The sequence below is a fragment of the Heptranchias perlo genome, chromosome 12, assembly GCF_035084215.1.
Source record: "Heptranchias perlo isolate sHepPer1 chromosome 12, sHepPer1.hap1, whole genome shotgun sequence".
NCBI classification, from domain to species: domain Eukaryota; kingdom Metazoa; phylum Chordata; class Chondrichthyes; order Hexanchiformes; family Hexanchidae; genus Heptranchias; species Heptranchias perlo.
In genome coordinates this window covers 33673731-33700324 of record NC_090336.1, presented here as the reverse complement: position 1 = coordinate 33700324, position 26594 = coordinate 33673731, and the positions used below count along the sequence as shown (strand labels likewise).

The window sequence follows — 26594 nt, the reverse complement described above, 5'->3', positions numbered from 1 at the left end:
AAGCAGAACCACAATGGTGCTAAACCTCCGGATTATTACCTGAGCCGCGAGCAAATTGGCACAGGGTAAATCAGATCAGAGAGATGAATGCGTGGCTCAAAGATTGGTGTGGGAGAAATGGGTTTCGATTCATGGGGCACTGGCACCAGTACTGGGGAAAGAGGGAGCTGTTCCCTTGGGACGGGCTTCACCTGAACCATGCTGGGACCAGTGTTCTGGCAAACCGAATAACTAGGGCGGTAGAGAAGGCTTTAAGCTAAATAGAGGGCTTAGGTGGGCGAAGTTTAGATTGATAAAGAGAAAAGATAAGGTAGTAGTTCAGGAAAGTGATGGGAGCAATGATAAACAGAGTGTGTCAAGAAGGGACAGAGCATACAAACATAAGAGTGCACTAGCAAATGGGGCTGGGGTAGGAAAGAATGGTAAAAAGACAAAATTAAAGGTTCTTTATCTGAATGCACGCAGCATTCGTAATAAGATAGATGAATTGACGGCACAAAACGAAACAAATGGGTATGATCTCGTGGCCATTACAGAGACGTGGTTGTAAGGTGACCAAGGTTGGAGCTAAATATTCAGGGTTATTTAACATTTCGGAAGGATAGGAAAAAAGGTAAAGGTGGTGGGGTAGCTCTGTTAATGAAGGATGAAATTGGTATAATAGTGAGAAATGATCTTGCCTCAGAAGATCAAGATGTCGAATCAATTTGGGTGGAGGTAAGAAATAGCAAGGGAAAGAAATCAGGTAGGAATAGTATATAGGCCCCCTAACAGTAGCTACACTGAAGGCTAAAATATTAATCAGGAAATAAGGGGGGCTTGTAAAAAAGGTAATGCAATAGTCATGGGCGATTTTAACTTTCACATAGATTGGACAAATCAAATTGGCAAAAATAGCCCTGAGGAGGAGTTCATAGAGTGTATTAGGGACTGTTTCTTAGACCAATACGTCGGGGAACCAACCAGGAACAGGCCATTTTGGATCTGGTAATGGGTAACGAAACAGGATTAATTAATGATCTCAAAGTAAAGGATCCCTTGGGAAGCAGTAATCATAACATGATAGAATTCCACATCCAGTTTGAGAGTGAGGATCTTGGATCTGAAACTACTGTATTAAACTTAAATAAGAGCAATTATAAAGGAATGAGGGCAGAATTGGCTAAAGTGGACTGGGTAAACAGATTAGATGGTATGATGGTGGATAAGCAGTGGCAAACATTTAAAAAGATAATTTATGACTCGCAACAAAAATATATCCCTGTGAGGAGGAAAGACTCCACAAAAAGGGTGAACCAACCATGGCTAACTAAGGAAGTAAAGGACGGTATCAGGTTTAAAGAAAAAGCATACAGCATGGCAAAGGTTACAGGTAAGTCCGAAGATTTGAAAACTTTAAAAACCAGCAAAGGATGACTAAAAGAATAATAAAGGGGGAGAAAATAAATTATGAGAGTAAACTAGCAAGAAATATAAAAACTGACAGTAAAAGTTTCTACAAGTATATAAAAAGGAAGAGGGTAGCTAAAGTAAACATTGGTCCCTTAGAGGATGAGACTGGGGAAATAATAATGGAAAATAAGGAAATGGCAGAGGAATTGAACAGATAGTAGAAGACACTAATAATATACCAATAATAGTAGAAAATCAAGGGGCAAAGGGGAGGGAGGAACTAAAAACAATCACTATCACTAGAGAAAAAGTACTAGGTAAACTAATGGGTCTAAAGGCTGACAAGTTCCCTGCACCTGATGGCTTGCATCCGAGGGTCTTAAAGGAAGTGGCTACAGAGATAGTGGATGCATTGGTTGTAATCTTCCAGAATTCACTAGATTCTGGAAAGGTCCCAGCGGATTGGAAAACCGCAAATGTAACACCCCTATTCAAGAAGGGAGTGAGACAGAAAGCAGGTAACTATAGACCAGTTAGCCTAACATCTGTCATTGGGAAAATGCTAGAATCCATTATTAAGGAAGTAGTAGCAGGACATTTGGAGACTCATAATACAATCAAGGAGAGTCAACATGGTTTTATGAAGGGGAAATCGTGTCTAACACATTTATTAGCGTTCTTTGAGGAAGTAACGGGCAGGGTCGATAAAGGGGAACCAATATATAACCAGTATATTTGGATTTCCAAAAGGCATTCGATAAGGTGCCACATAAAAGATTACTGCACAAGATAAGAGCTCATGGTGTTAGGGGTAATATACTGGCATGGATAGAGGATTGGCTAACTAACAGAAAACAAAGAGTCAGGATAAAAGGGTCATTTTCAAAATGACAATCTGTAACTAGTGGGGTGTCGCAGGGATCAGTGCTGGGGCCTCAACTATTTACAATATATATCAATGACTTGGATGAAGGAACAGAGTGTCTTGTGGCCAAATTTACTGATGATACAAAGATAGGTGGAAAAGCAAGTTGCGAAGAGGACTCAAAGGGCTCGAATTTAGCAGGCCTGCGGGTTCCCAGCGGGTGGTCCTCCGGGAGCGTGGAAAACGCGGACGGCTAATTGCGTGCGTCCCCCACGCAATCGCGGGATAATTGAACAGATTAAGCCCTGCTTCCGGGTTCTCCGCTCCCCAGCTGCGTGCCGGCCGGCTGCGCATGCGCAGTGCCGTCGACGCGATGTAGGAGCTCCACTTAAAGGGGCAGTCTCCCAAAGCCCCTCCTGCTGCAATCATTAGGTTGTTGATGATGGCTCAGCCAAGGGGAAAGGCTGCGCCCCGTTTTTCTGACCTTGCGCTGCAGCTGATGCTGGAGGGCGTGAGGAGGAGGAGGGAAACGCTCTTCCCGGAGGATGGACGCAAGTTCCCTGCCGCCGCCACCAGGAAGGCATGGGCAGAGGTGACGGCGGAGGTCAGCAGCAGGGCCAACACCCCAAGGACTTGGGAGCAGTGCCGCAAGCGCTTCAATGACCTGACTAGGTCTGGCAAGGTGAGTACACCAACGCACCCTCCCACAGCCCGTCCCCACCATCACGCCAAACAGATCACAACCCCTCCTGCACAGCCACCACTGCGCTCCATCAGCAATCCTCACAGCCACTCATTCACCATCCTCGCCGTGCCCGCAAGTACCCACCATCCCTGACCCCACCCGAACACTACCACACATCCCAATCCCCATGCAATGGGATGGGCATGTGGCACACACATCCTCCCATCCATCTGCCCCACGCTCAACCCACCCACACCGATGCTCGATGCGTCTCACGATGCAATACGCACCCACTCACACATCTGTGTTTTGCCTTGACAGGAGAAGAGGAGCAAGAACAATAGGGAAAGGGCACGCACCGGAGGTGGGCCGCCGCAAGTGGTGGAGCTCACCGACGCAGAGGTGGAGGCGCTCGACCTCGCCCGCACGCGACATTGCCTGTCGGTGACTGATGGCGAGTGTGTCGCTGCAGAAACGGCCGGTAAGGGAAAGCTGACACTCAACACCCATGATCGCGAGTTACCGTATCATCACCTGCCATCAGGCGCACCGTAACGTTGGTCCACATGCCTCATAGTGCCCTCTGTTCTCTTGCAGGGCCGTCTGCGAGTGAAGCGATCGAGGAGGGCGATTCCTCAGAGGACATGGCGGTCTCTGAGGGTGCATCGTCACATCAGAGCCAACCATCCACCAGCGCAGAGACACGCACCTCGGTGGGTCCCCCTCGCCAACTAGTTGGGGTAGCACTTGGTGAGTCACTGCGCACGAGTGAACATGAGCAGACCCTGGTGGCAGGGGCAGCCGCGGAGGGTCCGCGTCGGAGGGAGCACTCATCTCCAGGCTCTGCTCAGCCGGACCCAGATGCTGAACCCAGGGGGCCACCAGTGAAAAGGAGAGTCGTCGAGGGGCACCAGCTAATTGCTGAGGTACTGGGAGAGGTGCCGCGCGCATTGTCCACAATTGCGCAGGCGATGGAGGAGTCCAACTCCTGCATGCGGGCATTGGTGGCGCAGGCACAGGAGGGTACCGGCGACACAGTGTCGCGGGTAGGTGCGGGACTGTCTGCGGTGGAGGACAGGCTGGCCTCCCTCGAGCGTCACGCACAGCTCCAGATCGAGTCCTTGCAGGCCCTGACAACGTCTGTACGGATTCAGGGTGAGCAACATTCCGCCGCCATAAACAGGCTGACAGATACACTAGGGGTGGCCTTGCAAGGCCTCACACATGCCATCCAAACTGCCGTCCAGCAGGGTGGAAGGGGTGATGTGAGCCGAGGCCACGAGAGGGATGATGGTGACCGGGGACATGGAAGCGGGGACGCTTCTCAAGGCGCCCCCACGTCCCACCCGTTGCCCACTTCTCAACCAGTACCCGCAATGGTGCCTCCTCTCCAGGTGGCCGAGTCTGCCCCTGCCCCGGTGCAGGAGGAGCAGTCTGTGGAGGTGCCCTGGGCACCGAAACCCAGGGGCCATCCGCCAAAAGCATCTACCCGGTCAAGGCGAGAACACGAGCAACCTGCCACTACCTCTGCTGGAGCCACAGGGGTAGCGCCACGTAGGGGTACCCGCAAAAGAAATCCAAAGGCGTTATAATCACAAAGGGAATACACCAGGGTGTCTATTAATTTGTACATTTTTTTTTTATATCATGTCACATTGTACATATTAAACACTATATTCTCACCACTCCTGCCACCTCTCGTCCATTCTTCCGCGGCCTGTGCAATAGATGCGTTCTGTGGAGGCCATCATGACGGCGAACACCTGCTGCCACCCATTGGGCACACTGCTGTGGGTGCAGGATTACTGGCAGCACTCTTCAGTGGAGGGGGCTGGTATGGCCGCTCGCATGTGCAGGTGAGGAGATGCGAGCGCCTCGCACTGTCTGACTCTAGGAGAACCGTTGACGTATGAGTGCCTCCCTGGCCCGGCGAGCATCCCGGTGAGTCGTGGTTCGGCGCATGGGTCGTCCACTATCCTCTGGCGCGTCCTCCTCCTCCTCCTCCTCCTCCTCCTCCTCGCCCTCGCCTTCCTCAATGTGGGTGGCGGGTGTGGATGGGGCCTCCTCCAGCGGCACCCCTCTCTGTTGGGCCATGTTGTGCAGGGCACAGCAGACAACTATGATTCGTCCCACTCTGAATGGTGTGTATTGCAGCGCTCCCCCAGAACGATCAAGGCACCTGAAGCGCATCTTGAGCAGCCCTATGGTCTGCTCAATTGTAGACCTGGTAGCAGTGTGGCTGTCATTGTACCGACGCTCCGGCTCGGTGATGGGGTTCCTCAGAGGTGTCATGAGCCACGTGTGTAGGGGATACCCCTTGTCGCCGAGGAGCCAGCCGTTGCCGGCGTTGGGTGCCTGCAGGATGGGCGGGACGGCGGACTCCCTGAGGACGAAGGCATCGTGGCAGCTGCCGGGGTATCTGGCGCACACGTGTAGGAATCTCTGGCGGTGGTCACAGTTGAGCTGGGCGTTCATGGAGTGATACCCCTTCCTGTTTATGAACAGCCCTGGCTCATGCGGAGGTGCCCGTATTGCGATGTGGGTGCAGTCGATTACACCCTGTACCCGTGGGAAGCCAGCCATGGCATGGAATCCAACCACCCTCTACATCTGGCTGCGCTCGTCCATGGCGAAGTTGATGTAGATCGAGGCCCTGCGGAACAACCCATCGGTGACCTGCCTTATGCACTTGTGTGCAGAGGACTGACAGACCCCGGTGATGTCCCCGGTGGCACCCTGGAAGGATCCGGATGCGAAGAAGTTGAGGGCAGTGGTGACTTTGACGGCGACAGGTAAGAAGATGCTGCTTGGTCCATCAGGGAGCAGCTCGTCGTTAAGGAGGCTGCAGATGTCGGCGACTACCTGGCGATTGACTCTGAGCCGACATATGCACTGCTCCTCGGAGAGGTCCATGAAGCTGAGCCTCGCTCTGTACACCCTGTGCGGAGGGTAGTGCCTCCTGCGACGCATCTCTCTCTACGGTTGCCCTCCCTCCTGCTGTGCAGGTGGGTGTGCCACCGCACTGTGTTGGGGGGCTCCACGTCTCCGAGGCGGACGGCGTGGACTGCGAGGCTGCTGGGGCTGGTCATGCTGTTCGTCCTCCGAGGATGTCAACGCACCACCCATCTGGCAGGTGTTGGTCTGAGGGGTTGCGCAGGGTAGGTGGGTGGTTCCTCGGACTGGGGCTGCGGTTTCGTGTCAGTCTGTCCTCTGGCTTGGCGGGTGGTGGAGGGCAGGGGTTGCCCTATGTGACGCGGTGGCCTCCTGCGTGGGTGAGGGCTCTCCCCCGTGGAGTGCACCTTGGCACCTGCCACAGGCTGCTGGCTGCAACACGCCTGGTTGGAGAGAGACTGTTTCCCCCAGTGTGTGAAACTCACTGCCTTGAACCTAAAATCCCACACTTCCTCTTTTGACAGCTGCTTCAGCTCATTAACTGACCTCAACGAGCAAGGTAAGTACTCTCAAGTGGAACCCCGCTGGCTTTAATTGCCTGCGGGATTCCCACCAGCGGGGCTTGTGCGCGCAGCCCCGCACGTCAGCGCGGTACCCGGAAGTGGCCGGGATTTCGTCGCGATTCGGTCACGTGACCGGATATCGGGATTTTCGGGGCCACCCCGCTGGAAACCCGCCGGAAACCCGACGCGAAAATTGAGCCCAAAGTGTCTGCAAAGGGATATTGACAGGTTAAGCGAATGGGCAAAAATTTGGCAGATGGAATATAATGTGGGAAAATGTGAAGTCATCCACTTTGGGAGGAAAAATAAAAAAGCAAAATATTATTTGAATGGAGAAATACTACAAAATGCTGCGGTACAGAGGGATCTGGGTGTCCTCGTACATGAAACACAAAAAGACAACATACAGGTGCAGCAGGTAATCTGGATGGCAAACGGAATATTGGCCTTTATTTCTAGGGGGATGGAGTATAAAAGCAGGGAAGTCATGCTACAACTTTACAGGGTGCTGGTGAGACCACACTGCATACAGTTCTGGTGCCCTTATTTAAGGAAGGACATACTTGCATTGGGGGCAGTTCAGAGAAGGTTCACTAGGTTGATTCCAGGTATGGAAGGGTTGTCTTATGAGGAAAGATTGAACAGGTTGGGTTTATACTCATTGGAGTTTAGAAGAATGAGAGGAGATCTTATTGAAACATGCAAGATTCTGAGGGGACTCCATAGGGTAGATGCTGAGAGGATGTTACCCCTCATGAGGAATCTAAAACTAGGGGGCATAGTCTCAGAATAAGGGGTCGCCCTTTTAAGATGGAAATGAGGAGGAATTTCTTCTCCCAGAGGGTTGTGAATCTTTGGAATTCTTTACCCCAAAAAGCTGTGGAGGCTGAGTCATTGAATACATTCAAGGCTGAGTTAGACAAATTTTTGATCAGCAAGGGAGTCAAAGGATATGGGGAAAAGGTGGGAAAGTGGAGTTGAGGTAAAAATCAGATCAGCCATGATCTCATGGCGGAGCAGGCTCGAGAGGCCGAATGGCCCACTCCTGCTCCTATCTCTTATGGTCTTATGGTCCACCCTATTTCCTGATCCCTACTCACCCAAATTTCACTAATAGTTGAGATTCACTGAGCAGAAAAGCAATTCTTATATATCCAGTTTACATTTAAGAATCTCTGGACAACCCACTGAAAAGCTAGATTGTCCATTCCAAACCAGACAGGTAGCAACCCTTTCAGTTAGAGCTGTGTATGTGTGTGGATTTGCGTGGCAAAATTGAGCTCCAAATTTCCATGGGCAATGATTCCAGCAGTTGCGCCAGAATCATGCCCTCCAACACTGAGCCCGCTGGAGTTTGCAGGGTCGGTGGGATGGCACTTCATTTGCATGGGGCTGGCTTGAAATGTCACTTGGATGTTTCTTTGCCTGCCCTTGATGGAGGGGGTATGTTGCCCAGGCCTTCTCCCCCGAGGACCTAACCTCAAAGTTACTGCAGGAGACCAGTATAACCCCTCTGGAATTTTGGTGCCATTGTATATTTTTGTCTCGGTATTGGTTTGGTGGTCGCATAAGATCGTCCTGTACCTAAAAACAATTAACAAATAGGGTTTGCTTCTTGTTTACCTGGTCACATCACCAAAAACTTAACTAGATCTCACACCAAGGATAGACACCCTTGAAGGTTTGGGGAGTTGGTATTCACCAATAAGATTAATCTATTATGTGAGAGCCAAAATAATCTAGGATAAGAAAGTTAGAAGAAATCTCAACTGCATATCAATGTGTGACACTGGGGACCCAGCACAGGAAAGAAAATACCTGAAAAATTGGCTGAAAGAAAAGCCAAGCAAACTATATTGTTGATACTTCAGTACTTAAAACATAAGTATAATAAACACAAAAATCAATAAGAAATTTACTCAGAGAGTGGTGAGAATGTGGAACTCGCTATCACATGGAGTGGTTGAGGCAAATAGCATAGATCCATTTAAGGGGAAGCCAACTAAGTCCACGAGGGAGAAAGGAATTGAAGGATATGTTGATCGGGTTAGATGAAGTAAGGTGGGAGGTGGCTCGTGTGGAGCATAAACACCAGCATGGACCTGTTGGGTCGAATGGCCTGTCTCTGTGCTGTAAAATTCAATGTAATCTATGAAATTCTATGTAAATAATTTAGTGCCAATAAAATAAAACAAGAAATTGCATTTATATAAGTTGCTATCACATCCTCAGGACCTTCCAAAGCACTTTACAACTAACAAATTACTTTTATAGTTGTCATTGTTGCTATGTAGGCAAGTGCTGCACAGCAACGACCCATAAACAGTCAATGAATGAATGGCCAGATAATCTGTTCTTGGTGATGTGGGTTGAAGGATAACTCCCTGTTCTTCTCTGAGGGATCTTTTAACATCTGCCTGGCCAGGCAGACAGGATTTCAGTTTAAAATCGGATCTGAAAGACAGCACCTTTGATAATGCAGCACTCCTTCAGTACTGCACTGAATTGTCAGCCGAGTTAATGTGCTCAAGTGCATAGTGAGGATTGAACCCACAAACACAGAGGCCTAGAAATTGGTTTGCCCCGGCCGGCCGATCCCTGCGTCGGAACAAGTAGGCCTGCAGTACACCCGATATTCAGGCTCATTTACATGAGGCCGACAAGCTGCAGAGGCTTGCTGGTCTGCCCCATTTTGCGCCGCTGCGATGCCAACAGCAACCCTCAGGTAGGTCCTGAGAAGGGTGGCGACCAGAACAAAGGGGGAAATGATTGGGAGGGAGGAAGGAGGCCGGTCATGAGGAAAGGAGAGAGCTAAGCAGAGATCAGCAACAGTCTTCGGCACTGCACTCCTGCACCTCCCATCTCCACATTCAGGTACGTATTTCTTTTTAAATTTAGCTTTTTGGTGGTGGTCTCCAGTGGTCCATTTAAGGACCGCAGGTTAGGCCGCATGTAGACCATGTTTTCCTGAACATAGCTGGCCCGGTGTCGACTATGTGCAGGGCAGCCCAATTTTGCATAGGAGGTCGCAAACAGGCGTTAGGCCCTCTATTTGTATAAGCAAAGGACCTAACACCTGTTTTATGCATGGGCCCTGGATGCCTGCTTTTCTGCCTTTACCAATATGGCATGGGCACATTGCCATTGAATTGCTAGCCAAGTATCTCTTGTACATTGGGCTAATTTAATGAATTCATTAAAAGTATTTTAATAAATACTGAAGTAGTAAAAGTGGATTAATATATTGCTTATCCATAGCTTGTTTTAAGTACCACAATTTAAGCTTTGAGTGTGTCACTTAAGGCACGGTAAATAGGACATCCTTTTTCTGCATACTGCAGTGCATGATGTGGTGGAGGCTGTTGTGTTGAAATAGTTTGTTGAACAACAAACATAGGTTTTATTACAAGGAAAGCAGCACTTGTCTAATTCCCTTTGGGAATGTTCTTAAACACACATTTTGTGAGGCCTGCCATCATTGTACAAAATTGCAGTTGTGAGAGGTCACAGATCAATGAATTTGTGAGGAAGTACACGGAGTGAATTCAGATATACACAGGTAGAACTAAATGGGAGGGAAAAGAGAGCAAGAAGTGAAGAGAGAGAGCAAAAAACAGATGGCAGACCTAATATGGAAAATGGAGTAAGAACTGAACAAGCCCCACACAAGTTTCAGAGGGTTTAATTCCTTGTATTGCTATCACTGCAGTTCAATAATTTGTTGGAATTGTATTTCAATCCAATTTGAATCCACAATTTGATATATTTTCAATGCTCTTAAACACTATTGCAACTGCCTTGGGCTTCAATCTCCTGTGCCTGTGTTGGGTACCAAATCTCGGTTGAACTGATATAGCCCCCAGTTTTCTCAGTTTGACTAAATGTGACATTGCCCAGAAATCATCCAGACTTGCGCACATTCCCTCATGGATGTTCAGTGGATTCAATGTTAAGTGAGCACAACTTTAATGACTCAGTGTCAGAAACTGTTTAATGCCCAGTGTTAGTGCACTTCTATGTTTACTGCCTGCAGCATGAAAAGTGCTTTGATCTATTTTTGACCCTGGAGGGGAGTACAATCATATTGACAGTCACTGCAGGAGAGTTACATGTAGCACAGAAGCCATGTGATGGAGGTCGATAATGCCCTGGGTGTCGGAGTGATAGCATCTCCACTGTCACGTACTGCACAGCTAGGGTTCTTCCTGTCTGTGTCAGCGCCACTCACCCAGCTTCTTTACTTTGCTTTTTCATGGAAAGGTTTTCTTGTTGTGGAACATTCAATAGCAATTATCAGTCAATTGGATCTTATTGCATGCAGTACAATACCTCACCGCATGCACCATTCAATAAATAGTGCTTAGATATTAAGACATTGTAGAATTGCCTCTGAAATGTTGCACATCTCAGACAACATTACTTTTTGTTTTCAAATGAAGTGCTTTGTTTCAGTTCTTTTAAGACGTCCATGCAGAATTCAGCAACAAGCAGTTCATCATGATAATCATTACCTGAGCTTGCCAACAAAGCTCTCTCCACCACGCGATAGGTCAGTGGGGTCTATAGAGATGAGGTAATTTGATGTTTTGCTCTTCTTCCGTTTTCTTCCTGCCAACAAGAACACCTGGAGAGGAGAAGAAACAAGGTATTGTTGAAGAAACAGGGGAGAATAAAGATGAAAAATAGAGTTGGTAAAGGCAATCAGACCCTTGCCCAGAGAGAAAACAAAAAACTTAATTCAACTGGGCCATCAACTCACCACTGCAACTAAAATTATATATAAATTACCACTGATTCTCCAAATATCAAGTACAGCTTCTTTCTCATAAAGTGAAACTGTGGGATAACACATTTTACAAAAGACTTGTCTTTGGTTGAGGTCCTGCAGTCAGAGTTTCAGGAGCTAGGGAGGAAGTTAAAAAGCAGGACCTCAAAGGTAGTAATCTCTGGATTACTCCCAGTGCCACGTGCTATTGAGTATAGGAATAATAGGATAAGTCAGGCTACTGTGTGGCTGGAGAAATGGTGCAGGAGGGAGGGCTTCAGATTCCTGGGGCATTGGGACCAGATCTGGGGCAGGTGGGACCCGTTCAAGATGGACGGGTTGCATCTCAACAGAGCTGGGACCAATGTCCTCACGGGGAGGTTGACAAGTGCTGTGGGGGAGGGTTTAAACTAATTTGGCAGCGGCCTGGGCACCAGGATGAAACATTAGAGAGGAGAAACAAGGAGCACAGAGGACTGGGAGGGACAAGTAGCACTAGAGTAAAGAATAGTTCAGAAATAGGGTGGATCAGAGAGGGGGCGAATGTGAGGCAGTCTATGAGATTGGAGTGCATGTGCAATAATGTACGTAGCTTGGTAAATAAGGTTGGTGAGCTGCAGGTTCAAGACGCCACATGGGACTACGATATAGTGGCAATAACAGAGACCTGGCTGAAAGAAGGGGATGATTGGGTACTTAATATTCCTGGCTACAAAGTGTTCAGGAAGGATCGGGAAGCAAAGAATGGAGGTGGAGTGGCAATATTGATCAAAGAAACTATTCTAGCACTGGAAAGGGATGATATCGTTGAGGGGTCAAAGACAGAATCTATTTGGTTAGAATTGAGGAACAATAGAGGAGCTATTATGCTACTGGGTGTATACTATAGGCCACCAAATAGTGGGAAGGAAATAGAGGAGCAAATTTGCAAATTACAGAAAGAAGCAAGAACTATAGACTAGTGATAATGGGAGATGTCAATTTATCTCATATAGACTGGGACAGTAATAGTGTAAAGGGCAAAGAGGGGGAGGATCAGTGTTTCCAGCCCAATGAGGAAGGAAGGAGTGCTGGATCTAGTTCAGGAGAATGAAGTGGGGGAGGTGGAGTCTGCTTCAATGGGGGAGCATTTGGGGAACATTGATCATAACATCATTTGGTTTAGAATAGTTATGGAAAAGGACGAGGAACAATCAAATATAAAAATACTAACTGGAGGAGGGCTAATTTCAGGGAGTTAAAAAGGGATCTTCCCCTAGTGGATTGGAATCAAAAATTGGTTGGCAAAACAGTAATTGAACAATGGGAGGTCTTCAAGGAGGAGATGGTTCGGGTACGGAGTAGCCACATTCCCATGAGGTGGAAAGGAAGAGCATTCAAAGCTAGTGCTCCCTGGATGACTAAAGGTATAGAGATTAAAATGAAACAGAAAAAGGAGGCTTATGACGAATGTAAGATTCATAATACAGTAGAGAACCAGGCTAAATCAGAAAGTAGGGAATAAGTGGGGCAAAGAGATAGTATGAAAATAGATTACCAGCTAACATAATAGGGAACCCAAAAGTCTTTTATAAACACATAAATAGTAAAAGGACAGTCAAAGGAAGGATGGGACTGATTAGGGACAAAAAAGGAGATCTCCTTGTGGAGGTAGAGCATATGGCTGAGGCACTAAATGAATATTTTGCAACGATCTTCACTAGAGAAGAGGATGCCGCAAATGTAGCATTAAAGGAGAAGGTAGTAGTGATATTGGATAGGATAAAAATAAGGAGGAGGTACTTAAAAGGTTGGCAATACTCAAAGTAGAAAAGTCACCTGGTCCAGATGGGATGCATCCTAGGTTACTGAGGGAAGTAAGGGTAGAAATTGCAGAGGCTCTGGCCACAATCTTCCAATCCTCCTTAGATATGGGAGCAATGCCAGAGAAATGGAGGATTTCAAATGTCACACCTCTGGTCAAAAAAGGAGAGAGAGATAAACCCGGCAATTATAGGCCAGTCAGCCTAACGTTGGTAATGGGGAATCTTTTAGAGATAATAATCCGGGACAAAATTAATTGGCAATTGGAAATATATGGGCTAATAAATGAAAGTCAGTATGGACTTGTAAAAGGAAAATCGTGTTTGACTAACTTGATTGAGTTCTTTAATGAAGTAACGGAGAGGGTTGATGAGGGTAGTGCAGTTGATGTTGTGTATATGGACTTTCGAAAAGCATTTGATAAAGTACCACATAATAGACTATTAAGCAAAATTAAAGCCCATGGGATTAAAGGGACAGTGGTAGTGTGGATACAAAATTGGCTAAGGGCCAGAAAGCAGGGAGACTGGAGGGAAGTATACAGTGGTGTTTCCCAGGAGTCAGTATTACGGCCACTGCTTTTTTTGATGTATATTAATGACCTGGACTTGGGTATACAGGGTATAATTTCAAAGTTTGCAGATGACACAAAACTCGGAAATGTGGTAAACAATGTGGAGGATAGTAACAGACTTCAGGAGGACAGAGGCAGGTTGGTGAAATGGGCAGACACATGGCAGATGAAATTTAACCTGAGAAGTGTGAAGTGATACATTTTGGTAGAAAGAATGAGGATTGATAATATAAACTAAATAGTACAATTTTAAAGGGCATGCAGGAACAGAACGACCTGGGGGTGTACGTACACAAATCTTTGAAGGTGGCAGGACAAGTTGAGAAGACGGTTAAGAAAGCATCATGGGCTTTATTAGTAGAGGCATAGAGTACAAAAGCAGGAAGTTTTGCTAAACTTTATAAAACACTGGTTAGGCCTCAGCTGGAGTACTGTATTCAAATCTGGGCACCACACTTTAGGAAGGATGCCAATGCCTTAAAGAAGGTGCAGAAGAGATTTATTAAAATGGGACCAGGGATGAGGGACTTCTGTTATGTGGACAGACTGCAGAAGCTGAGGTTTTTCTCCTTAGAGCAGAGAAGGTTAAGAGGAGATTTGATAGAGGCGTTCAAAATCATTAATAGTTTTGATAGAGTACATAAGGAAAAATTGTTTCCAGTAGCAGAAGGGTCGGTAACCAGAGGACACAGATTTAACGTGATTGGCAAAAGAACCAAAGGCGTCATGAGGAAGCCTTTTTTTACGCAGCGAGTTGTTATGATCTGGAATGCACTGCCTGAAAGGGTGGTGGAAACAGATTCAATGTTAATTTTGAAAGGGAATTGGAAAAATACTTGAAGGGAAAACATTTGTAGGGCTATGGGGAAAGAGCAGGTGAGTGGGACTAATTGGATAGCTCTACCAAAGGGCTGGCACAGGCACGATGGGCCGAATGGCCTCCTTCTGTGCTGCATCCTACTATGATACTATGATGAAAAGTAATTCAATACTTGTTATTCTAAAATCATTATCTGTAATTATTTTATAAACGATTCCATTAAAAACCAACTAACTACCGGTAATGATTTTGGAACAAGATGAGCTCACAATGCCTACCTGAAAAAAACAAGATTGAAGCCCATTTTTGTACTTCCTTCTAGAATTACCTTTCGTTGTGAGTTTATCCAGTGAATACCTGAGTCATACAAGATCATGAAGGGCCCAAGTACGATCCTTGGTCTGTGCTAAGTTAGCTGATCTCAGCCAAGACAGCAGTCGGACTGCTACAATTGGTCTCATTGTTCCCTGAGATGAAATCTTTAGCCAGGATTGGGTTTGGCTGAATTGCTCCCATGTGGTAAAATAGCCTGCTGACTCTTGGGGGGAATTTTAACTTCCCCGTCTGATAGGAATAGGAAGGGCACATAGTTAAAATAGATGGGCAAAGACTTACTGCCCCGTTCCCACTCGATTCTTGTTCACCGCCACCTTAACTGGGTCCTCTTTTTTAAGGCGGCTGAGTCGTCTGCCTGAGTCAGGAGGGAGCCTCATTAATATATGTCAGTCGAAGTTGTATGATGCCATTAAGGATCCCAATGGTAGTAAAACCTGGCAGGGAAGAGGAGGAGGCCCTCCAAGGTCAATTGAAAACTTTCCTTAGTGGGGCCAATAGGAGCAGGAGAGCTCCTCTGGGCCTCACAACGGAAGTCTGGGCCTCTGCAGCTCCAAGCTCCCCCCTTCCCACTCACAAAACGGCCTTGATTCCCCTTCCCTGTGACTTACCTTGGTGCCAGCGGACGGCCTTGTAATTCTGACTGGCCCGAAGCCGGCCAGCTACCTCTTTCCGCCTATTTGCGCAGATAGCTGGCCGGTGGGATGCAAATGAGGCCCTGGAGTTAAAATAGCCCTGGCCTCAAACTGATGACATCAGTCGGGTTTGACACTCGCCCCGTCCACATGGCCTCCCAAATCCCGCTCCCAGTTAAAATCACTCCCTTCTGATCAAGGGCTACCCATGGATAATGGCCACTTAGACGAGGAATTGAAGGACACAGAGTGTTCTTCGAATTCTACCCCAGCAAGAATCAATGCCTTCAGGTGAGAAGGAAAGAAAAGTGGCTAAATAAATTAATTAATTAATTAATTGAAAAATTGCAGTACAGCTTTCATGTCAAAATGAGTCAGCAATTGAAATAAATTGTCGTCTTAGAAGAAGCAAAGGAGACTGCAAGTTGTAGTGATGTAGTATAACTTCCACTATAGAAAAGGTCAGCAGCCAAGATTTAGCAGCTGATAACACACAGTGGAATTGAACATCTGCCCTAGCAGGGGGAATGGACATGCATCTTAGCGCAAACGCAGAAATGCGCCGTCCTGGGACCGCCACTGATGACCCCATCAAAGCTCAAGGGGTCAAGGGGAGATTCCCCATTTAGCATGGCACTGGTGGCTGCCCGCACCATTAGGGGCACATCTCAGGTACCTGCCAAGAATCCTGGCCCAACTTGCCCTATCCAGAAGGCGGGGGGAGTGGGTAATTTGCGAGGTTCCCTCGGGGAAAAGTTTACAGTGCCCCCAGCAGTTCTCTTTATAAGAGCATCGCAATTAATTTTTTTTTTAAAACAGTTGCCCTCTTTTCTTTGGATGTCCAGGCCGCTATCCGGACCTGAACCCATAGGTGGGACTCACTTCCGCCCTTTAGCAGACCAGTATGTCTGGTCTTACCAACTGTGTCGATGCTGACCAGGTCCCTCTGAGGGTTGGAGACATGGGAACTCCCACAGTTGGGAGTCCTTGCCTCCAGCTCCACCTCCCTCTGACACTGCTGGCCTTGTAAGAGATGAGTGAAGGCTTCACTTCTTACTAGGTTGAGCAGGAATTCCCTTGCAAGGCCAGCAGTGTAAATGGGAAATCCTTTGGAAGGACAGCAGTTTAAACAGCAATTCACTTGGAAGGACCTGAGATATCTGGGTCTCAGCCTAGGTTCTGGCCCTTCGTGATGTGACAGCAGAAGTGCACCAGAAAGGGATGGATCTTTTGGTCCTGGTGTTCATATATATGAATTAAAAAATTATAAGGAGTGTACTTTGTATAAAGTGATCTATGTTACATTCCCATAAGTTGAATTCAAAATAAACTATTGAGAACTTGTGCTAAAATATATGTAATTTACCAACCTTCTTCCCATCATCCCTTTCCAGGTGGAGGTAGTAGGTCGGATACATTCCACGGTCCATTCCCTTCTTATCCCTTGTGATTCGGCATTTGATGGTGATTCCTTGTGGAGCTGGTCTCACAGCAAACTCCTCAAGGTCATCCACATCTATTAGCGCATCAGTTCCTGGAGGGGTTGAGACAGAGGCAGCTTCCTGGAAAACAGAAATATGTTCTGGTCTGTAACAAGGAAATGTAACCAGAAAAACGCAGCCATTGCCTTTACCACAGTTTTTGGTGAATGTTTGTATTTTGCATGAAGAGATCCTGGGGAATGAACATTTTTTCCTCCCCACTCAACAACGGATAAATGGAACAGACTACCAGAAAAAGAAATAATTAATTCTGATATCTATAAAAAAGAACTGGATCCTCTATCTATATTGTATCTTTCCAACCTGTACCTAAGTTCTCTGGACTTAGGTAAGTGAGATGCGTCCTTATGGTGAACACTCTATATTAGTCAAACAGAAACTCTGTTTGGTTTTCTCAGTAGTTTGGTTTGGAGACTCTTGTATAGTGATGGGTTTCTGTAGGTGTCAGAGATTGAGCTAACTGAAAACACATGATAGCCTGGAAATTGTTGGCACAGTAATCGAGCTACCTAAACATTTTGGGAGAATTCTTGCCTACTTGTCAGTCCTGGATATTCTGTTTTTTGCTGCAGGTACACATCATCCAATCTACTGCCTGCACACTGGGCCGATCAATGGAGTGTCAAAACTGATAATAATGGAGAGCAGCAAGGATGGGAGGGAGAGAGGGAGAGATCATGCCGTGGGTGAGGGGTGGGACGCAGTGGGGGGAGATCGCGGGGGTGGGGGGGGGAGAGATCCCGGGTTAAGGAGGTATTTAAACTCCCGTATTTGCATACTAAGAGTAGACCAAGGGCTAACTTAACTGTTTCCATGTAAAATTCTGGAACTAAGAATGAAAATGGCCAGATTTGATAACCAAGCAATGAAAGTGCTTTTTCAAGAAGTGAGGTAAAGGAGAGTTGTCCTGTATGATACAGAAAGACACTCTCCTCAAAAGTGACTTGTCCAACAAACTTGGGAGCAGATTGCTGAGAGACTAAGTGCTTTGCCCAGGACCCAGTAGATCTGGCATGGCAAGAACAGTTGGATAGAAAGTTAGCTGATGGACAAGAAACAAAGGATTTGGATTAATAGTTGTTGCTCAGATTGGAGATGGGCTGGCAGTAGTGTACCCTAAGGGTCAGTGCTGGATCCTCTTTAGTTCTTTATATCAAAAACAGTGAGTGGTCTCAGAATCCAAAGGTAAGAAAGAAATTTCATTTATATAGTACCTTTCACATCCTCAGGTTGCCCAAAAGCGCTTTATAGCCAATGAAGTACTTTTGAAGTGTAGTCACTATTGTAATATAGGGAAAAATGGCAGCCAATTTATGTGCAATAAGGTCCCACATACAGCAATGTGATAAATGACCAAATAATCAATTTTAGTGATGTTGGTTGATGGATAAATGTTGGCCGGGACACTGGAAGAACTCCCCTACTCTTCTTTGAATAATGTCATGGGATCATTCACGTAAACCCGAGGGGACAGACGGGGCCTCAGTTTAATGTCTCATTTGAAAGCCAACACCTCTGACAGTGCTTCTGTACTGCATTGAAGTGTCATCCTAGATTCTGTGCTCAAGTCTCTTGAATGGGGCTTGAACCCACAACCTTCTGAATCAGAGGCAAAAGTAGTGCCACAGAGCCAAGGCTGACAGCTATAGGTGGCACTGTCCGGTACATAGAAAATTGGAAACACCCAACATTACACGGCAGCCCCAACAGGTCCCTCGAGTGAATCTTCAAACTAAATAGAGAAAGTGGCAGGACAGAAATTATCCAAAACATAAGCAACCGAACGCAATAAAGATGGCTTCAGAATGGGAAGAATGAAATATTTCATTTGATGGCAGGCCATTCAGGTTTGATGTCAGGAAGCACCTCTTCACACAAAGGGTAGTTGAAATCTGGAACTCTCTCCCCCAGAAGGCTGTTGAGGCCAGGTCAAGTGAAAATTTCAAAACTGAGATTGATAGGATTTTTGTTGAGTAGGGGTATTAAGGAATATGGAACCTTTGCGGGTAAATAGAGTTAAGATACAGATGAGCCATGATCTAATTGTATGGCGGAACAGGCTCGAGGGGCTGAATGGCCTACTCTTGTTCCTATGCACCTAAGATAAACGTTGGATGTCCATGGCCCAATAGCACAGAGACGACAAAAGAGGAAATGTCCCAAAGCTCCTCCCCCATAACCTCAGCGCTGACACATGAGTTTCAGGACAGGTGGAAACTGGACAGGAATCGCACAATACAATGGACTCGCTGATTGCTGGCCAGTAGTGCTTAATTTCCATTAACTTTTATACTGACAGCAATTATGGATTATGTTTTCCATTATCCTTGACTTGTTAGCGTGGTTTTGATATCTTCACAGAGACTACCTGTCTTTTAATCCTGTAGCCTCACTTGTCTTCAGTTGAGTATGTTTATCAGCTCTCTATCAATAATGAATTAAAAAACCTGTTTTATATATACACAGACATTCTTAATATAAGTATGACTCTGGTGTAAGTGCCAGTAGAGGCCAATGCTAATCATTCCAGTCCATTATCTGTGTTTAGTCATTAGGCGGCCCTTCAGTTCTCTGCAGTCGATTTGAACCTGCCAACTGACACGGCAGATATTTTATTATCTGAGGACATTGGTCGTAAACTGTTGTCTCACACCATGACCCTCACTGCTACCTACACTTGTAACAGAACAAGCATCATAAGCCACAGATAACTCACAGAATATTAAAAAGTTGGCTTTGACCTTGATCGACAAATTCTTAGCAAATGCTAGATTTGAGGTCACACTGAAGTTGATATAGTTCAGAAAAAGAAATCTTGTTGTATCGAAAAAAATCAATGACATCTGAAGCTGCAGTAACAGAGCCGACACGCATATACACATGCTGCAGGTACATGTACACAATGTCCAGTCCAGAGCTGCAAAATGTGGCAGAAGTAATTGTGCCACCCTTTACTGCACTCTGTGCCATTTCCATCTCCCATACCAGCAATCTCACTCTGAGTGAGACTCACAATTTGTGCTGATTTATGGGCAGTCTCATGCCGTCAGCCCCTGCTATTCAAATTAATTTCAAACAGGATCGTTACATCCAACATATAAAAGAAACCATCATCACCTCACGTATCACTGTGATCAAAAACACTAAATTAATTTTTCACCCACCAAAAATGGTTATACTAACTTTTAACTGCAAGGAAAGATTTTTTAAAAAGACCTTTTTTTGCAAATTATGACGTAGCCAATGTGGGATGCAAGAGAAGCCTGAAAAGTGATGCACAGAAAAGAAACATCAAGGTTGGAGATGGAGAGATTGCTACACTGCCATTTGGACCCTGGTCTGTACTTTTGTTTTTCCATTCACCAAATTTCGAATAAATGTAAAGAAATTGTATCCAGTCCTTACCTTATTAGATTTTTTACTGGAAGCAGAGCCAGGTCTGGTGTTACTGTTCAACTGCGAAGAGCTAGAGCTATCTTCATCTTCTTCATCTTCTTCCTCATCAAAGTTCATGCTGCTAGAAATACCTGCTGAGGCAAACATAATGGGTTGTAGTCAACTTTCTGCAGTAGACCTATATTTAAAGATTTGTATCTACACTTATAAAAGTTGAACATAAGAACATAAAAAATAGGAGCAGGAGTAGGCCATACAGCCCCTCGAGCCTGCTCCACCATTCAATAAGATCACGGCTGATCTTTGACCTCAACTCCACTTTCCCGCTCGATCTTCATATCTCTTGATTCCCTTAGAGTCCAAAAATCTATCAATCTCAGTCTTGAATATACTCAACGAGTCAGCATCCACAGCCCTCTGGGGTAGAGAATTCCAAATATTCACAACCCCCTGAGTGAAGAAATTCCTCCTCATGAACAACCTTAAGGCACAGTTGCACAAGGTCAAGCAATTGTTGAGAGTGAGATCATAAAGAGTATATCTGATCACAAACCCACGCAAACATATGAGGGTAGTTTTTATGAATTTGCGCTCCTGGTCCACCAATAATGCTTATCGGGAATTTGGGCATAGAGGTTATTAGATGGAAAATCCTGTGGGGCTCGGTAACCTCCAAGCAGCCTAGTGCTCATAGCTCTGCACCCAGAGCACAAATTCATAAAATCTAATCCATGGAATTGTATTTACTTTTAAAGTAGAGAAATGGTTTGCCCAAGAGGGCAGAATGAAGAGTTAGAATGCAATGATTGTAAGAGGTTTGATAGTGAGAGGATCAGACAGTCACATCTGTAACCATGTGTAAGTCCTGAATGGTGTGTTGCCTTCTAGGTGTTTGGGTAAGTGATATAACAGAGCAGATGCAGAGGCTCTTGGAGAAGGAGGGGCATCAGCTGGAAGTCGTGGTTCTTGTCAAAACCAATGATGTAGGGAAGATTCTGCAAAAACAGTTCCAGTAATTATCAGAGTAGAGTCAAAAGCAGGACCTCAGGATAGTAATTCCAGGATTATTATCAGTACCAGCACTAACCAGTACAGGAACAGCTGGATTAGGGAGAAAATTGTGTGGTTAGAGATGTGGCATAGAAGGGAAATATTCAGGTTCCAGGAACATTAGGACGAGTTCTGGTACAGTAGTTGGCTATACCAATAGGGTGGCCTACACTGGAATAAAGCTAGGAGCAGTATCTTCATGGGGAAATTAACTAGAGCAATGGGGGCATGTTTAAACTCATATGTCAATGGGAGGGAAAAAGCAAGAAAGTAGAGTAGGCACTATGAGGGGAAAATTAACTGTAGGGACTGAAACTCCTGAGAGCTTGATCCACTGGCTCAAGTGTAGCAGAGCAGAACTCCTATACAGCCATGGCCAAGACACAAATGCCACACCAAATGGCAGGACCGGGTGATTTGCATTGTTGGGGTGGGCACATCATGTCTACAAAGGCTCTTCAGTGGCGTCTGCCCTGAAGTGGTGGTCGGAATGTCGGAGCAGTGCCATGTTGCTTCAATAGCGAGACTTCATTTCTTTAATCTTCCACTTCCAATGGATCAAATGGGCCTCTTGGAGAAGGGGATTGATCCCTTACCTATCCCCACTAAAGATCTGGGACCTTCTTTAGTCCCTAAGGGGAACTCACGTCTGCTGATATTGTTCCATTGAAGGCCTTAGAAAGGTGGAATGCGCAGAATTTCTTGGAGGAGCTCAGAAATTCCCTCGAACATGCCCTCTTGATGTGGGGTGATCCACCCATAGCAATTATGTGGTAAATGTTGCCTGGTGTAGCTAAAAATGAGCTGGTTGCATGAATGTTCAATGTGGTGGTGAATTCAACTGCAATAAGCAGGGCTGTCCCTGTGCTGGATATCGTTCGCAGGTCAGGCTCCAGTGTACAGCACAATAGGGCAACAGCCATTCTGCTGAAACATAGATGGCGAGGGCAGGTCTTCTTCAACATGCCCAAGTAATTGTGCCAGGGTCATATGGCTTAATTCCTGGGGCCTGTGGATGTGTACCAGTGCACCTATTTATTCTTCTTCCTGAGGAATTATTTTTCTTCCTCCAAATCCAACACAGTCATTGATAGGCCTAATGGAAAGCCCATGGTCACAGTTGCTTGCAGCTGCAGGGATCATTAATTATGCTGTGGGAGGTGAGCACCAAAGGAGGCTGACTTGAAGGAAAACAGCAGCAAGCAGCAAAAAAAACCACGAGCTTTAGTTAGTCAAATTAAAATGCAAATCTTACCAATATATTAACCTAGCTTTAAATGGTGGAGTTCTTCAACAAAGAGTTTGCAGACCTGCCAGCGCCCATTTTAAATGAGCACTCAGTGAATCAAGAGCTGGGTTGCAAATCAAAATGGGAAATTTGTTGTGGGATCAATTTAAATTAATTTGCATAAATTTGTAGTATGCGTTGAGGCTCGCGTAAGCTCAAAGCACTACCTCAAAAATCTTTAGAAGCCTTTTGTTCTTGTGAAACCAGGAGCTCAGAGCTGAGGCTTACAACCCTGATTCCACTGGCAGCACACAATGCTGGAGAGGGGATGTGCCCTGTGGGCCATACCACACAATCAGTCCTTCAATATCTGAAGGAATTCGAAATGCTGTGTAAAATGTGTGCTGTAGCAGCTTACAATATAGGCCTGTAAAGTCTCACTCTTAAAAAGGAATGAAGAAAAGAGTTTAATCAAGTACAGATTTAGACCAGATTAGAGGCTCCACTTTCAAAACTCCAAAATGACATTTAATCTGGAAGGAAAATCTTGGTAAATGTCACCATCATTGCCATGCCTCAATAGCAATTGACATGTTGAAGGCAATAGATTCTGTCTTGTGAGGCAAATTCCTAACAACACAAGACTGCTCAGCATTTACATTTGATATTGTTTGTAGCCAAGATTAAATTTGATTTGAGATCTGTGAACCAGTTTATACTTGCACTCAAATATTGTAGCAATTTATTTTAACTGGCATTGTTACCTCTTTAAACTGTCATGGAATAACTGAAGGGGGATGTGTTCGACTTAGTGGGTTAGCATAATGTCTTTTACCTCTATGACCCAACATAGGATGAAGTCTGCTCTTTCTCTAAGATGAAAAGATCCCTGATATGCTTTGAGTTTGGGCAATATTGACCTATTTCCTAGTGGCTTGGGCCTTTAGCATAATTCCACCCTTAATTAAATATTAATTCTCAATCCCTCACTCAGAGAAGCCACAGAACTTATGTGAGAAATCTATCAGACTATTGAAGTAGACAGTGTGCCTTTGAGATTGGGGTGATGGGGGTTTGGTGGGGCAGGGTAGAGGGAACTTTACTCTGCATCTAGCCATGCTATATCTGCTCTGGGATTATTTAATGCTGACACTGGGGGGTGAATTTGATCTTTGGAGCAGCGCAAAGAAGGTGGTTGCCCGTTTTACACCCCACCTGATTTTCTTTCCCACAATGGAAGAGAAAGTCAGGCGGGTGTAACACGGGCTGACGATTCGCTAGCACCCATTAACTCCTTCATCCGAAGACTAATTTCACCCCATGGGTGCCCTAAATGGGAAAACATTCCATTTCCCCGTGCTATCATCCCTTGCCTTGATGAGCACAAATTCAACAAAAAGAAAGAAAACGAAACCTCATCAAGAGCCCCACAACCAGCAGATATTGTCTCGTTAACAGGTGATTATATTTTAGCTGGTCATTTCTATAGCTCACACACTGGAATAATGTATTTTGTAGAATTGACTGAAAATAATTAGACTGGCACAGACAATACTAAACAGACTATTAAGGCTAGATTAATGACAAGATCTTTCAAATAATAATGTCATTCATTTATTGTATTCATTAAATTGGGATATTTATTCTCAGATCAATAAAGAGGGTATTGTAGGTTTCAGTATATTTCTTTTGACAAGGAACTTAAACTATCTCACCTTTTTTCTGCATTGTTACTCTAAGGTCCTGTTTTGTTGCTTGTTGTGCACTGGCCGCAGTGTCTGCATTATCATCATCATTACTGGACTGTCCAACAGTGAGAATCTGAATTTGACTTCCCACCTCCTGGACATCATCCTGAAAGGCAGCTGGACCATCGATTCCTGGTGGATCAAAAGAGATCAACTGTCATTTCAACCAAGTCTTAATGTCAGGGCTTTCTTAGCTTTTATGGTTTTGGGTTAAATTTTAAAAGTAGTAGCTTATCACACGGAGTAAATTACTAATTACATAACAGCCAATTCATCACTGCACTCCAGAAAGTAGTTCAAGATGCACACATGTCCCAAAAAAGCCGACCAAAAATAGTCCTAAATATAGGCATTATGACACACATGAAGACAAAGTGTTGGGCAAAAAGAGCAATGGGGCACAGGCATTTAATTTACGTTGCTGCAGGTACACCAAACCATTCAATTATTCTTACTAAAGCTACAGTAGACAAAGCACCATTTAGAGCAGTGGTGGATTTAGAAATTATTGATGAGTGGTGTGAGTGTTGAAGGTACCAGACTTAGTTTCTAGTAAGATCCAGGGCTGTCCTCATGCTCCACCCTCCCCCCACCAATCATTTTTTAAAATAAAATGTTGACACTTTAGTTGGCACTTTCTGGCATTTTGCAACCTACCGTAATTTTGATTTTCGAGCCAAAAGTTATTTATCCTGGAAGGGTTACAGATATTTTAATTATGAAAATAAAAGTAGTTATAGGGACATCTAGTTCCTTTTATTGAGAATCTAACCCCAGATATATCATACTAATTTGCAATCTGAAACCTTTTATAATTTGCATTTACAATAATCTAGTTCCTGATTGGATATGCAGATTTAACTATTTCTAGTCTTAATTCTGAAAACCCTGTAACCAGGAATGTTGAGCTGCCATTCCTGCCCCTCTTGTTCCCACAAAGAAAAAGGGTGGGACTCCCAAATCTAGAGCCCCCTGGATGTCAAGGAGCATACAAGGTAGGATAAGGCAAAAAAAGGAAAGCTTATGTCAGATACCTAGAGCTGAATACTACAGAAAGCCTAGAGGAGTATCGAAAGTGCAGGGGTGAAAGTAAAAAGGAAATTAGGAAAGCAAAGAAAGGGCAAGAAAAAATATTGGCAAGTAAAATCAAGGAAAACCCAAAGATGTTTTATAAATATATTAAGAACAAGAGGATAACTAAGGAAAGAGTAGGGCCTATTAGAGACCAAAAAGGTAACCTAAGTATGGAGGCGGAAGATGTTGGCATGGCTCTTAATGAATACTTTGCGTCTGTCTTCACAAAAGAGGGGGACGATGCAGAGATTCTAGTTAAGGAGGAGGAATGTGAAAAATTAAATGGGATAAATATAGTGAGAGAGGAAGTATTAAGGGGATTAGCATCTTTGAAAATAGATAAATCACCAGGGCAGGATGAAACGTATCCCAGGCTGTTAAAAGAAGCAAAGGAGGAAATAGCAGAGGCTCTGACCATCATTTCCAATTCTCCCTGGATACAGACGTGGTGCCGGAGGATTGGAGGACTGCTAACATTGTACTGTTGTTTAAAAAGGGAGAGTGGGATAGACGGAGTAATTACAGGCCAGTCAGTCTAACCTCAATGGTGGGCAAATTATTGGAATCAATTTTGAGGGACAGGATAAACCGTCACTTAGAAAGGCACGGAGTAATCAAAGACTGTCAGCATGGATTTGTTAAGGGAACTTTGTGTCTGACTAACTTGATCGAGTTTTTTGAGGCGGTAACAAGGAGGGTCGGTGAGGGTAGCGCGTTTGATGTAGTCTCCAAGGGAAAGTGGCAAGTTGGATCCAAAATTGGCTCAGTGGCAGGAAGCAAAGGGTAATGGTCGACGGGTGTTTTTGTGACTGGAAGGCTGTTTCCAGTGGGATTCTGTAGGGCTCAGAACTAGGTCCCTTGCTTTTTGTGGTATATATTAATGATTTGGGCTTAAATGTAGGGGGCATGATTAAGAAGTTTGCAGATGATACAAAAATTGGCCGTGTGGTTGATAGTGAGGAGGAAAGCTGTAGACTATAGGAAGATATCAATGGACTGGTCAGATGGGCAGAAAAGTGGCAAATGGAATTCAATCTGGAGAAGTGTGAGGTAATGCATTTGGGGAGGACAAACAAGGCAAGGGAATACACAATAAATGGGAGTTTACTGAGTGGTGTAGAAGAAGTGAGGGACCTTGGAGTGCATGTCCATATATCCCTGAAGGCAGCAGGGCAGATAGATAAGGTGGTTAAGAAGGCATCTGGGATAATTTCCTTTATTAGCCGGGGCATAGACTATAAGAGCAGGGAGGTTATGCTAGAACTGTAT

At 45.2% G+C, this 26594-nt stretch overlaps 1 protein-coding gene across 1 annotated transcript in view; it reads right to left on the bottom strand.

Moving 5' to 3' along the window:
- The window catches only part of tub (TUB bipartite transcription factor), a 95186-nt gene that overhangs the window by 16097 nt on the left and 52495 nt on the right, over nucleotides 1–26594 (bottom strand). The window contains exons 3-6 of the mRNA XM_067993589.1: nucleotides 24219–24383; nucleotides 20235–20356; nucleotides 16698–16889; nucleotides 10909–11021 (exon numbers count right to left, since the gene is read on the bottom strand). Coding sequence (XP_067849690.1) covers nucleotides 10909–11021; nucleotides 16698–16889; nucleotides 20235–20356; nucleotides 24219–24383 — 592 coding nt within the window. The remainder of the gene's footprint in view (nucleotides 1–10908; nucleotides 11022–16697; nucleotides 16890–20234; nucleotides 20357–24218; nucleotides 24384–26594) is intronic.